Source organism: Sebastes umbrosus, chromosome 24, assembly GCF_015220745.1.
Source record: "Sebastes umbrosus isolate fSebUmb1 chromosome 24, fSebUmb1.pri, whole genome shotgun sequence".
In the NCBI taxonomy this organism is placed as follows: Eukaryota; Metazoa; Chordata; class Actinopteri; order Perciformes; family Sebastidae; genus Sebastes; species Sebastes umbrosus.
In genome coordinates this window covers 10,736,359-10,750,800 of record NC_051292.1, presented here as the reverse complement: position 1 = coordinate 10,750,800, position 14,442 = coordinate 10,736,359, and the positions used below count along the sequence as shown (strand labels likewise).

General features: G+C 43.3%; 1 protein-coding gene across 13 annotated transcripts in view; it reads right to left on the bottom strand.

The window, feature by feature from the left end:
* LOC119483636 (histone deacetylase 4-like) overlaps window positions 1-14,442 on the bottom strand; it is a 58,905-nt gene that overhangs the window by 4,120 nt on the left and 40,343 nt on the right. For 7 of the 13 annotated variants that reach the window (XM_037761907.1, XM_037761903.1, XM_037761911.1 and 4 more), the window contains 16 exons: window positions 12,830-12,958; window positions 12,630-12,739; window positions 12,043-12,159; window positions 11,749-11,941; window positions 10,126-10,349; window positions 7,196-7,408; window positions 6,668-6,866; window positions 5,343-5,476; window positions 5,004-5,234; window positions 4,361-4,468; window positions 2,597-2,652; window positions 2,259-2,346; window positions 2,013-2,132; window positions 721-818; window positions 490-608; window positions 183-316 (listed from right to left, as the gene is read on the bottom strand). In XM_037761907.1, the coding sequence (XP_037617835.1) occupies window positions 183-316; window positions 490-608; window positions 721-818; window positions 2,013-2,132; window positions 2,259-2,346; window positions 2,597-2,652; window positions 4,361-4,468; window positions 5,004-5,234; window positions 5,343-5,476; window positions 6,668-6,866; window positions 7,196-7,408; window positions 10,126-10,349; window positions 11,749-11,941; window positions 12,043-12,159; window positions 12,630-12,739; window positions 12,830-12,958 (2,273 nt within the window). The remainder of the gene's footprint in view (window positions 1-182; window positions 317-489; window positions 609-720; window positions 819-2,012; window positions 2,133-2,258; window positions 2,347-2,596; window positions 2,653-4,360; window positions 4,469-5,003; window positions 5,235-5,342; window positions 5,477-6,667; window positions 6,867-7,195; window positions 7,409-10,125; window positions 10,350-11,748; window positions 11,942-12,042; window positions 12,160-12,629; window positions 12,740-12,829; window positions 12,959-14,442) is intronic. The other 6 variants (XM_037761908.1, XM_037761918.1, XM_037761909.1 and 3 more) reach the window with 3 other exon arrangements.

Sequence of the window (14,442 nt, the reverse complement as noted above, 5' to 3'; positions counted from 1 at the left end):
GGGATTAGTGCCGCTTTGTACTCAAAACATGCAACAGCACAAGGATTTGTGGAAGGAGAGCTGGCTGACGACCACACAAACATGCCACACTTTGTCAAGTCCACTTCTCTCCAGCAGCGCCCCCTTTGATACGACATTAATTAGGATTCAGATCCCGTGTGTTGTCAGAGTGACCTCCGTACCTCCTGGCCTAGCAGGGCGGCCACGCAGGCTTCGGAGGCGTCGCAGATGGCGGTGAGGTCGTGACCCCCCTCCAGAGCCAGCACCACGCGGCCTCCGGCGAGGGTCATCAGCTGCTTGGTCAGATAGCCAAAACCTGAGGAGAGGTTACAGATAGTTACAGTGAGTGTATGCGGATGAATCTATGCAGATGAATTTTAGTTTGTCAGCTTCAGAAACAACCTTCCTCACTGCCCAAGCTATTTGTTTTGTGTGGTCAACGGCTGCAGCGGGAGATAAGAAACACACTTCAGATAATCTTGTACTCACATTTGGAGGTCAGTGTGTAACCGCCCAGTGGCGGCGGGTGTCCCTCTACGGCGTCGAAGCCAGAGGAGACCAGCACGATGTCCGGGGCGAACTCGTTGGCTATGGGCATCACCACAGACCTGAGAGTGGGAGGGGAAATATTATACAGATTGTACAGATTCAATGTGAATGCTGAAGATAGACAAACTAAAATAATAAAAGTATTGGAAGTAGAATTAGGACATCCGCTACCTGAAGGCAGCCAGGTACTCTACATCTCCCATTGGTGGATCGAGGCCTCCAGTGAAGGCGACGTTGACGTTGAACCCGACTCCAGGCCCGCTGCCCACCTGCAGAGAGAGAAGCACAGGTGTGACTCACACTCATACGTACTGGACAAATTAAAAAATATAGCTCTTAGCTGTTTAGTTTTGCCTTTGTTTTCCAATACCGCAAACATTGCTGAGTATTCAGGCTTAAGACTTGTGGAAAGAAAACATTCAGGTGTTCATTTTACTACTTTGTCTATTTGCGTATGTAGATTTTTCCTAAATTTACCAACAGTTAGCGTTATATAATGCCTCATTTGCATATTTAAACATAACATTTCAGAAAACTTGTATTACAAAAAAATGTATTGTCTTAATGTAAATAATCAACTGGAGAAGTTTCATTGTGATATCTATTAGTTAAACATTTTACCCTATTCACCTGTAGTGTCCACTTCAGTAGCACTTACATAAACCAAACTTTACAGTTTCATTCATATCTATATTCTGGAGGTTTTTACAAAGGGGTTTGTTCATTTATCATTCATAGCCTGATTTATAGAACGTTTTATTCCTAAAACATGGCAAAAATTGTTTTTTTTTTATGGCTGTTGACAGTATTCTCTGATTTATGGAGTAATAAAAAGAGATATCCAAACTTCCCTCTTTAGAAACCTTTGACTCTAATATATCAACAGAATTAAACAAGAATTTTGAACCTGGCTTTATCCAGTGTTCACATTTGTGTTCTGGAAATGTATGCAAATTAGCACATACTTAATGAGATAATGCCTCATTTGCATATTTAAACATACAAATTCAGAAAACGTGTAATACAAAAAAATAATTGTCTTAATTTAAGTAATCAACTGGTGCATGTAAGTGCTACTTCAGTGGCACTTACATCCACCAAACGTTCCAGTTTCATTCCTATCTATGTTCTGAAGGTTTTTACAGAGGGGTTTCTTAAAAAATATGGTGAAAATACATTTTTTATGTCGGCTGACAGTATTTTCTCAATGAAACAAGAACTTTTAATATGGCTTTATCCATGGAAATGCAAATTAGCACATTTGTTTTTTATTACTAAAAAAGCGCTTTTGTAAGAGAACAGCTAAATAAATGGCCAACTATCACAGTTTTATTGTTGTTAATTATTTTTGAAATAATTTAATTCAACCATCTATGAAAACAGAATCCTGTGAAAAATGTTTCCCACAATGCACTGAGAATGTTAAAACACACACACACACACACACACACACACACACACACCTCGTCAGGTGCTCCACTTCCAGGAAAGAAGTTGCCGTCGTCATAGCGATGAATAGACAGGTAGAGGACATTGGGGTCATCGTAGAAGGCCTGCTGGGTGCCGTTGCCATGGTGAACGTCCTGAGGTTAAACAGTACACACACGGTATGATCACAAACATTGCCGTGCTGTGAGCCTTTCATAAGCTAACTACATTACGCTCCCACTGCGTCACAAGACAAACACGCGGTTACTCAAGAGACTGACCCAGTCCACGATGAGGATCTTGTTGACGTTGAGTCTCTGCTGCAGCAGTTTGACTGCGATGGCCACCGAGTTGAAGTAGCAGAAACCCCTGAAACAGCAGCAAAGAGAGGGAATTGTCAGCTGTGCGAAAATTGCTCCATTTTTATAGAGCATTTTACACGAGGGGTATGAAAAATAAATAAAGCAGACTTGAAACAGCTGGCAGAATAAAGGCATTCAGTACTTTATGTGCAAATAAAGTCAATGGTTTATGTAATGTCTATCCCAGACGGGCCTGGTATTTGTATATGCATAGATTAAGTGTCTCCAGCTGAGTGTGGTGACGGCTGAGGCCTTACATGGGAGTGCTTTCCTCTGCGTGGTGTCCGGGAGGGCGGACCACAGCGAAACCGTTCTGCAGAGACAGACAAGAGCGACGCTGATCACCACTCAGTGTTTACTAAGAAGTGGTGAACCACCAGCGGATAAAAACACTGTCATTTAGGCAAATACACACTCAAAACACAAAGAGGGGAGGCTTTAATGAACGGAATCCCATATAAAGCACTTTTAGCACTAAGAACACGACTGTTACAGCTGCAGCACCACTGGAGCATTAAATCTGAGGAAACAATACAACGTATTAACAGTTAAATTAACTCTTATATTTTCTAAACCAAATTATTATCAGTTAATTTACATAAACTGGTACAGTGCTCCACAGATTAATGGATAATGAATAGTAGTTGCAGTCTAAAGAAAAAAAGAAGCCTAATTTTTTATTACAAGACAATAAAATAAACCCTGCTGTAATAAATAGAAATGTCTTACGTATGTAGATTTTTATTCCAAGCAATTTTCAAAGCTTGTGGGAACTCAATAATGTCTCTAAAGGAATACTACAAAATGACTATTTGCATATCAGTTCAAAAGTCTTGATGAATTGAACTAAATGGAGGTCACATATCATGTCATGCATGTCTTTTGGAGGCCTTAACGCGACTAAAACAACACTCCAAGTGTATTTTGTCCAAACAATGTTTGTTTGGCAATGATTTCAATATTTTAGTATGAGAAATTATATTTACTTTATAATATTTTTGACCGTTTATATATTTAACGTACATACTTGACTTTGGATTCTTTTTTGTTATCTTATTTACATCATATTTCATTATTATAATAAAACCACCCCATTTGGAGTCAAAATTATACAATTTAGTTGTTTTTTATTGATTTAATACTATGAACAATGGTAGAACGTGATGATGCACAGTGTAAATGTCATGGCAAAAGGCTCCATTGTGTGCACATAGCCTCCTGTAGTGGATGGCAGTCGTATTTTAGAGCCAGATTCCCTTTCAAGAGATAGAAAACCCATTTGGCACACTTTGGGTATCCAAGTGGCCAAATGGAGAGTCCGCCTGGTCCTATCCTGACTAAAACCTTTGCAGAATCTATGTGCTTTGTGTTGTTTATATCTGCTTTGAACCAGCTGTAGTCAAGGTGAAAGAATTCAGTGGCATCTCTGTGCATGGCATTATTGCTATAATGGTGTTATCCACTGTCTGATGTAAAAAACATTTTAGGCAAGGATAAAAATGTACATTTTTCCTTTGGTTCATCCCAATTTACTCAGGCATAGTAACAGTCACAATGTTACTTCCACTGGGGATGAATCCTCTGAGGTCTTACCTATCCATACAGACCAGGATCATGCATATAGACCTGGTCGTTGTGGAGCTATTTTTGATTTATTTTGGGTAGTAGTGTTTTAATTGGTAAGGTTTAAACGAAGATGCATGTGTTTGGGAAGTAGTGAGCATACAACTGGATAAATGAGACTTGGATTATACTGCACCAGTTGTGTGAGAGTTTTGATATGATTTTGCTGTTGTTAAACGCGCCCCCCATTTACATCCATTCATTAATTTTCTCAGTTTTTTGATTATTTGTTCACCGTGGAGGCATGCAGGAAAAACTACGTTTTCTTGAAGAATTCAAGGTTAACACGGGGTGAGTAACTGATATACAAATGGTCCATTTTGTGGGTGAAGTGTTCCTTTAAGATGATAAAGAAGCGTATCTTTGAAAGCAACCAGACGAGTGTGACCGCGGTTTACCTTCAGCTCTCCAGTAGCCACTTTGAAAACGAGCTCCACCACGGAGCCGACGGCGAGCCGCGCCGCGCTGGAGGAGTGGACCTCGTTCCAGATGGTGTCACTGTCCACCTAGAAACACAAAAAGGCTGTGTTATTATTCTCAAACCGGAGCTCAATCCACAATATGGAGATTACACACACCAGGATTATAATAATAATAGTAATTGCGGCATAGCGCCATCTCCTGGAAGGTCAAGTCTGTTCAATTTCGGTGGTTCAATGACACAAGAGATTCATGCACACTACACTCTTTATTACTCCATCATCTTCCTAATGATAAAACATTTCTAGCATTTGTTTTCTAATTAACTTTAGGGCAATTTATAACTGGACTGGAAACAAGGTAAGGTAAACCGGTGAAAATATCATAAATATAGCGTACACTTAAACTGATTTAGATTTTTTTAGGTGGGCCTTTCTTTTATGTGGCTAAAATCCCGTCCACAGCAGTACATTGATCTGCTTACGTGCCCGTACTCCTGTCTGTTTCTCCAAACTGGGGGCGTGCATCTACTGTAGGCAATACACTGACTATGGATAAGTACCTCATACAACCCCACTTCAAAACACCCTTCAATTCCCTCTATGAATGTGTGTTACTTACCCCCACCCCTCCACACGGTAGCCGCACGAACATGGGAGTGATTGAACCTGATGAACAGGAAATAAACATTAAATTAGGGACAGTTAACTGGATATAAGTGCTGTGTGTGTGTGTGTGTGTGAGCTTACAATCAAGTTTCTGTCGGAGAGGGTTGGTTCCATACAGCAGGACGTGGGCTTCAGAGTGAACCGTCTGCAGCTCTTCCAGAGTGGCCTTCCTCCCACGGATACACTACACACACACACACACACACACACACACACACACACAGGGGGATAAAGCTCTCATATGCGGTGTACTACTTGGTGTGATGTTCACTGTTCTCCTCTTGTAACGTACCTCACACTGCGATCGGAGTCCGGTCTCCTGCAGTCGGGACCAGATGCTCTGGATCCGGCCGGCGTGCTCCGGGTGACTGTTGGTGTTTCCGCACATACACTGGTGCTTCTGCATGAGCGAGTCGTACACTAGGCCTGAGGAAACACACACACACACACACACACACAGAGAAACATACATTAATTTACAATGAAATTAATCACAGAGGACATTTTTATAATCGATCATTCCTCATTTTCTCTTGCAAGAAAGCCAAATATTCCCGAGTTCCAGCTTCTCAAATGCGAGAATATACCACTCTTTGTTTTATGTTCGTGTAAATTGAGTGCTACATTCCTGCTAATGTACAAATCTTTGCATCAAAATAAGCCTGATCCTTATTCACAGAGCATCTCCTAGAAGCAAAATAAAACTGTACCAAAACTTTTTATCCAAAATGAAATCAATTCAATTTCACAAATTCAAATAACGCTTAAAATGAGGTTTTCTTCACCTGAATTCAGTGCATTATGGGCTAAACGAGTAATGTACATTATATACATTGCAGCAGAGTTTTCTATGAGCAGAGCATTTTAAACGTTAATGTCGCAGTCGATCATGTTCCTTTAATTGTGGGAAGCCAAAATCATGTTCACAGCCCTAGTGTGCATCCGCCCTGTGATTCAGATCTGCTCCAAATGTATTAGGTTCATCCTCAGCCCATGCTAAACCCGTCAATCAAGTTTCATGAATATCAGGCCGGTAGTTTTTCTGTAATCCTGCTGACAAACAAACCAAAAACATAACGTCCTTGGGCGGATGTAATAAAGTTGCCTAAATATTGATATTTCTAGAAAAGATGGGGGGAGGAGAAGTCACGTAAGAAGCAGAAGATTCTTCCCGTCTCACAGTTACTGACGCTTTCCTAAATTTCCCATGCAGTTTGGAACTGGGAGTAAAGTAGGCCAAACTGTTTTAAAAATACCTTCAGCTGTGGTGCACGAACGCAACAAACTGCCGCAGCATGTGGCGTCTTCGTGGTGATAACACTTCAATACGGATACAGAAGTTGGAGCTTCATTCTCTATTTAAGAATGTGTTGTTAAAACTGCGGTAACGTGAGCCGCAGAGTGCAAAACCGTGCCACCGCCAGCCGCCGTCTGACTTCCGTTGCTCCTAAAGTAGTGTTATCATGGTAAGGATGACCTCTGAGCGAGGCGAACGTCTCCTTTCAGTCCCCAGAGCATTAGGAAGGAAGTGAAGCCAAAAACAAACAAAAGCTTGAGGCAGACCAGAGGGAGGCTACAGTTTGACAGCGTAAAATGAAAGAGAGTGGTGATGCCGACCTGTGGTGAAGCGAGGTTTGACGGGAGGATCGGGGGCCGGGACGCTGATTGGGAAGGAGGAGGCCGAGGCCGGAGACGACTGGGCCCTGGACAGGGGGCGGTGTCCTGGGAAGGAGATGGACAGGCCGGCAGCCTCCATGGACGCCTGGTAGTTCCTCAGCTGATGAATCCGCTGCTGCTCCAACAACAGGGCCTGCTGCTCATAAATAAAGAAGATGAATCTAAAGTCAGTTGTTTAGGGGGAAATGTAAATGCATGAACTAAGGGGAAGATGCTTCAATATATTCTATATTGCAAGTACAACTTATGGCCAAAAGATGGCAGCCAAAACAAATGATTCAGCTTCGATTTTCCCTCAGCATTTAATCACAGAGATGTCACAGGACATTTATGGGTCTGTTTCTTTGTGTTTTCACCTCTCAAGGACTTCCCCAGGAACACCTACAATATATTAGTGCCAAGCAGAATCAATTCTCCGAAACCTCCCATCGATTCTCTCGGCCTATTTCGCTTCACATCTCTCTGTACCTGTCTGAAGAGCAGCTCCTGCTCCACCTGCCTTTCCCGGTGCTGCTGCAGCGCCTCCTCCTGCAGCTCCTGCGGGTCGGGGGGCTCCTGCTTGATGGTGATCCCCGGCAGCAGAGCTCCCCCGTCCTGGTGCTCCCTCAGCTCCTCCTCCGTCTCCTCCGGGTGGCTCTGGTGCTGGCGGCCCACCGGTGACTCGCTGGGCTTGGTCATCATCTGCGGGGACACAGGGGGAATGATGCTACGATGTGAAATTTATTTCACGATCGAACAGCAGGATGTGACAAATCCCCTCTCCCGACGTGTGAGGCTGCATTCAAACGAGCGGGCACGCTCTCCTCTGAATCAAATTCCTGGCAAATCACTCCTTTCTTCTTTTAACAAGCTTAATTTGGATTACTCAGTCAGATTGGTGGCTTGCTCATTTCAAACCTATCCGTTCTAATTGAATGTGAGTGGCCGCTCTGCCGTCTGTACTCCGGGGCAAAATGTGTCTCGCCGAACAAGAGGCATTCCGCGCTCCCCGCTGTGCTGCTTTTCATCGACTCATTCTGGGTCCCGCTGTTAACCGAGTGGTGATTCACTCGTCTATTCATTCACTTTCACTGACGTGAAGCATTCAAAAGTGGCATTCAAGGCCACGGAGTACATAGTGTGTGAGTGTTTATAATGTGAAGACAAAGAGAGCGGCGGGAAAGAGAAGTGTTTGCTGGAAGTCTCAAGAGTGGTCTTCAGCTACAGGTGTGTGTGTGTGTGTGTGTGTGAGTCCCCTGGCACAGAGCTAGTACAGCATTGACGTCAAAGCATTCACCAGCTTTCATTCACTCCCCCTCCTCCTCTACTGTTCTTGTCTTCTCTGCGTCCAAACAAACTTCTCTTCCCCTCATTTTTCACCTCCTCCCTCGACCCTTCCTCTGCTCCAATTTCCCAGAAGCCTCCTCTTTATCTGATCTTTCCTTACAGAGTGATACTTTTGGCTGCAGATGACATGTAGGTTATTTTAATGTCTATTTGCACCCGGGTGAGAGTTGTCAAAGGGCAACTATTCGGCTATTTGCACCCGGTAATATTAGTAGTAATATAAAGTGAGACAAAATACTTGAAAGGAGCAGGTTGTGGTGAATCAAACTCAGGATTTTCACCCTGGAGACTGGGGTTGGAGTCTATTTTTCACTTGGTTTACTCATTATTTTCTGTGTTTTAAATTCTTATTTTCAGTTTTCAGTCGCAGTTTGGTTAGGCGATAGACTCTTTCACTTCAGTTTTTTTCTGGTGCGTCACGTTCAACGTCAGTAAACAAACAGTAAACAGTGAAAATGCTATAAAGGTTACTTCTTTTTTTTTTACATCTGTTACTTATTCAGTCTCTCTTTTATTTGTAGGTGATTGTTGGAACAGTAAAACGACTAACAGACACTTTTGATTTTGTTTCTGTTGAATCAATCAGCGAGGTAAAATTACTGTTTCTGTCAATGGAGTCTGGTGGCTTTGATGAGAGCATATAACGGCTGTTTCTTTTCCCATCTAACTCTGTGAATTAAGGGTTTAGTTCGACCAAACCAGAGTTGGTGACTGTTGGAACAGTGGAGAGACTAAACGAGACGCTTTTGATGTTTTATTTTCTGTCGAGTTTGAATCAAGTGTGTTTCGGTGATCAGCGAGGTAAAATGTGTGTTTCTGTCAATGGAGTCTGGTGGCTTTGAGGAGAGCATATTTAACTGTATGTTTTGTACATTAATAAATTATAATAATTGTCCAAATCCTGGTTGATTTGATCTATTATATACAGTATTCACTTCAATATGCGTCACATAGCATCGCGCCGGAAAAGGGGCGAGCACACAGGTGTCATGTTTCCTGCAGAGTCATTCATCCCAGAAAATGAATGCCAATTGTAACCTCTCCCACTAAATACAGAAGCCAGATGTTAGTGGGTTTTTGTCCAGTGGGAAATTTTGTTCAATTTACATGATATAAACAGAGAAAAACAGCAAATCCTCACATATTAGGGGCTGAAACCAAAGAATGTTTTTCATCATAGCTTGATAAATGACTTAAACAATTACGTGATTATCAGAATTGCTGTCTATTAATTAACTGACTAAATTGGCACCACTACTCACATTATATAATTTAGAATGAAAGATTTTATTCGGATTAATATATCAATGTTTGAAGTGGAGATTTTTCCTTTTTGTCCTTACAAACCTCAGAGTCAGAATCGGTGCTTGAGGCTGTTATAGAGATGTTTGTGTGAAACGCTGCCACTGGAGAGCTCTGAAACATATGGAGGGAGTGAGAGAGGAGCGGAGCAGGGGAGGAGGTGGAGGAGGAGGAGAGGAAATCCCTTGTTTCATCCACCCACCTCTCCTCCAGCGAGTACTCTGCTCGAATAGGTAACGCCAGCCCAGACCGGCGGCTGCTCGCTTCCTCCCTGACCATATAAAGGCAGAGGCTTCCGCTCTGTTGCCATGGCAGCGCGCGGTTACCTCGCAGTCCGTGGCAACTGTCTCGGCCACAGTCACAGAGACGTGGATGCAAACATCCACACGGCTTTACATGTTAACCCATACCTGCCTCCGCCTACTCACAAACAAAAATACTAGAGAGAGAAAGAAAGCGGCGGAATAAAACGAAGGACTTCACAGACGTCCACAGCTAACACGTTGCTGGCTGTGTTACTGGCTGCCGCCTACACAAACAACTACACTACAGCTGCTGTGCTGGCCCACGGTGGCTTATAGCCCTCATTAATTATCAGCTTATTTGTACGTGATGTCAGATCTGTGGCCCCTTAATCACCTGCCTCCATAAAGCATCAAAATACTGCAGATTCAACTGTCAAATGTACAGTTTTATGACAGAAAAATCTGACATTTTGACGCTTTAATATCAAAAGGAAGCAGAGGAGGAGGGATGTAAGGAGATAGTACCTTGTTGAGGTGGAGCTGCTGCTGCTGAAACTGCTGCTTGTGCTTCTCCAGGAACTGCTGGTGCTGCTGCTGGACCACCAGCTGCTGTAGGGCCAGGGCCTGGGCGTGGGCCTGCGCGGCGCTCCCTTGGGGCAGAGGGGCCGACTGGGTCCGACCAAGGGGCCGGTGCTGCCGCTGCAGCTTGGCCATGGACGCGGCCGGCGACATGGACAGGCCGCTCACACCTTGGACACAAACAAGGACGACTTTAGTTACAAGATTAGGTGAAAACTTGTGTCCATTAGGGGCGCTCTCTTTCTTCATGAGTTGAGAAGAAGAACAGAGAATGCATTGTCTTAATCTAACACATGCTTCATGTCGGACGCTCCATTAAGACACAAAGGCTTTCATTTTCTGCACTATATAGTGATAGTACTGTCTCCACATGATGCAAGCTTTCTTCCAGTGGAACCTGGGATTCCTAGTACATGCCCAGTGCCCTTGTTAGCAAATAAACTTCCAGGACATCTCATTCAACGATTCTTTGAATTTTTGTCAAATTTTGTGGGAGAAGTATTCCTTTAACTTTAAGATGATGTCTGGCTTAAGTGTTTTAGTTCCCTTTAAGGTAGGTCTTGCTAAACCTTGGGCCCGAACCACTTCACGCAGCTGTTAAGGAAAGCTCCAGCACTCAGCGGTGAGTGTTTTCATGATGACCTGACTTGCTGCCACTCCACCAACCCAGAACCTTGTGAAGTATTTAGACTGGGTGTCATAATGATGCATGGGCCTCCGTCTGCAAAGCCTGTTTTGGCGACTACTCTGAAGAAATATGACGTTTCCAGAGCAGCCGCCGCGTTTTTCCAGATTGCAAAGCTGCGCCGATGAGACTCGGAGCTGAAGATGTAGTCACATCAACAAATGAATTCCTAATTTTACTCTTATTGGTGTTGGACCTAAGATTAGTCAGCAGATGTATTTGTGAACCAAATAAAAAACGACCATCTGTGCTGCCATGATTCTTCTATTGTGATGATACTAGCAGGGAAAAGTGAACAAATTAGTTACAGTGTATCATCCGGGTGAGGAAAGTAAGAAAAACAGACTTGAGATGATTCGAGAAGCTTAATTACTGTGCAGAGAAAATAAATTAAGTGTTTTTGAAAAAGCTTTCTGATGCACAGCTTCCGTAGAAGGAAGTAGGAGCTGATCTGATGGTGATTTTGATGACTAAAAACGTGACTTTCCCTCGCTAAATTACTGCATCTGGGCTGTTAAAATACGCTCCCTGGCCTGTGTGTGGGCGTGCAAACGTCCTCGTCTGTACGTTTTTTTTGTGCGTGGATACACACCATGCGTGCGTCTGCATGTGCGTCATCGCCCATTCACTGCCAGTGCGCCCGCTGAAAATAGCAGCAAAGTGGTAGTCAATGAGCTGATGATGGGAGAGGGCGCACAATGCAGCCATGTCATAGTCTCATACGCTGACATATGAAAGGAGCTCATTAGTTGGAGCTGGTGAATGGACGTCTGTCAGCGTGAGGGGGGCGCACAGTGCAGCATGGATGTATAACTTTCAGTCAGTGTATTTGGTGATTTGACTACCACTACTAGAGCTACTAAAACCTCCATTACTACTCCTACCTGTCACCAGGGGGCTCTGTGCTGGGCTCTGCTCCATGAGCACCATGTGTTGAAGCAGTGGACTGTGTGCGCCGTGCCCGCCTGTTCCCGCTCCGGATTCAGCCAGGTAGGGGGTCAAGTGGCCGCCGGAGAGGAAGGGAGGGCTGAGGGAGAGGGCCGGCTGCAGACCTCCATCCTGCTGGGCTGAGGTCACCTTGAAAAGAGGGAAAACAAGGGAGTGCGGTTGTGAATAAATGCTCACAGACAGATAAACAAATTTGCAGATAAACAGTCTGCAAGTAATTTTCTCCTTACGTTGGAAGCAGCCGTGGCCGTGGCAGTGGCGGGCAGCCCCAGGGTGATGTTGGGTAGGGATGGTGACGTGTAGAGGGACAGCTCGGCACCGCTGCACAGCCTCTGGGCCAGACACGCCTGGGAAGCACATTTAAATGATTTATCTGTGTTTCGAATCATGAGAAAGGGGGCAAACACCGCAGCGGTAGATGTCCACACATGTGGAAAGAGTTTTTCACCCTACTGGCGGTGTAAAACCGTCACGGCCATCAGCCTCCTCCACACCGCCTGAGTGCCCCTAATGGCTGCCACAAATAGCATCTTGCCAGCTCCTCGGCTGTCTTCCTCCTCTGCAAGACCCATCATCTGAGCATCCCTCTCTCGGAGCCTTTGTGCACGCTTAGTTTAAAGGCTAATAACAAGCACCTGTAGCGCTGCACCCACACAAAAGAGCAAAGCTGCTCTGACAGCAAAAGGCTGTGAAATGTGAATGTTTGAACTGCTCATGCTTTGTGCCATAAAACCTTTAAATGAATGTTTTATGCTAAAAATGACATCAGTAGCAACTCCTAGGTGTGTGTATGTGTGTGTGTGTGTGTGTGTGTTACCTCTGAGTTGTTGGAGAGTGACACAGTGATGCCGTTCTCATTGGGGATGTTGTTGGAGCTGTTATTCGGGGAGCTCGGGCCTGAGCCGGGGGCGCTGCTACACGCAGAGTCTGAAACACACAAATCAAACACAGTCACAAGAATAGTAACACAGCAGCCTAAAAACAGAAAAGGCGGCTGCATGTCTGCGCGTCCCTCACCTGCCATGTCGAGCGAGCGCTTCTTGGCGGTGGTGATGGGGCTGTCTCGGCGCCGCAGCAGCGGGCTGCTCCTCCGCTCGCTCACCTTCTGCTTCAGCCTGGAGCGCAGCTTCAGGTTGGGCTCCGAGGCTGAGGGAAGGATGGAGAGAGAGAGACAAACATTATGATTGATGGATTCATTCATAGTCTGAATCTGCAGTTTCATCCCCTGCCTGTTCCCGATTGTGTCACACACCAACTCCTACATCTGTTTAGTCACATTTTCTGTTTTTTCCAGTCATTAACCTCAACCCCTGCCATTTCCCACCTAATCATAATTTATTACAAAACTTTTGCACCAACCTTTCGAAAATGAAGAATTTTATGGTGATAAAATATTTATTTTTCAATACTGGAGGTTAGATTCAGCATCTGTAACATCTGTAGTACTGGATATGAATCATTTTAACATAAATATACAAACAGTTTTAATTTTAATTTTTAATCCACCTATATTATGTAGGTATATCTGCCCAACAAAGGGCTCTCATTTGCCCCTCCAGTTTTTAAAAAAAATCCCCCACCACAGATAGCACATGGGTAAGATAAGACAGCCAAAATAAATGAAAAGAAAAGAAATAAAAAATTAAATTAAATAAATAAATAAATATTGTTTTATATAAAATAAAATAAATAAAAATGTGTGTATATATTTTTGATTTACTTTATTTTAGATTTAATAAAAATAATATATATAATTTTATTTTATTCTTTATTTTATTTTATTTTATTTTAAGTAAAAAGGATAAAAAATATAACATTGCATAAATAACTAAATAAAATAATAAAGAAAAAAATATAAACTCATACATACACATACAGGTAAAAATAAAAGTAGAAGAAAATAAATAAATTAAAAATAAAGTTTTAAATGTGAAAAACTGCCACAGGGAAATAATGTAGACCATATGTTGGTAATGGTTTAAACATTTGTATACAGTCCCAGACGTATTTCAAAAGGAAGAATGATACTTGACAATCCAACTTGTTTCCAACAAGGCTAAATATAGTCTCACCTAATGATTTTTAATTAGGAGCCACACTTGTGTCTGATTATCTGCTGTACTTATAACAAGGTGTGTCACTGCTTCTTGTTGCAGCCTGACCAAAAAGGTCAAAAGCTGCTGTGTTATTTGTGAGAATAATCTGCAGAATTTATCTTTGACATATTTAGACAATGTACTCATGAGCTGTAGTGTGCCGATTCAACTATTAAATTACAACATCGTCATCCGCTTCTATCACCTCTGATAACTCAGATGCACCCTGACATCCCAGCCTTGATGTTAAACAGATAACTGGCGGCGGTGCAGCTCCGGACGGATCAATCAGAAGGGTGGGAGAGTTACCTGAGCTACAGTCTCACAGGCTTTCAGCTGCACACATTGATCTGTCGTGGAGCGCCTTCCACAGAGCCGCTCTGTTATGAAACCTGTTTGGTAGACAAACGGACACACGATTCCCCCTTCCTATTTAAATGCTTTCTGAACATGCCAAATTCTGATTCATCTTCCCAACGTCATTGCGGCTGAAAAGCAATTAGCTACAATTTGGGAGCCATGTCTGATTGCCTA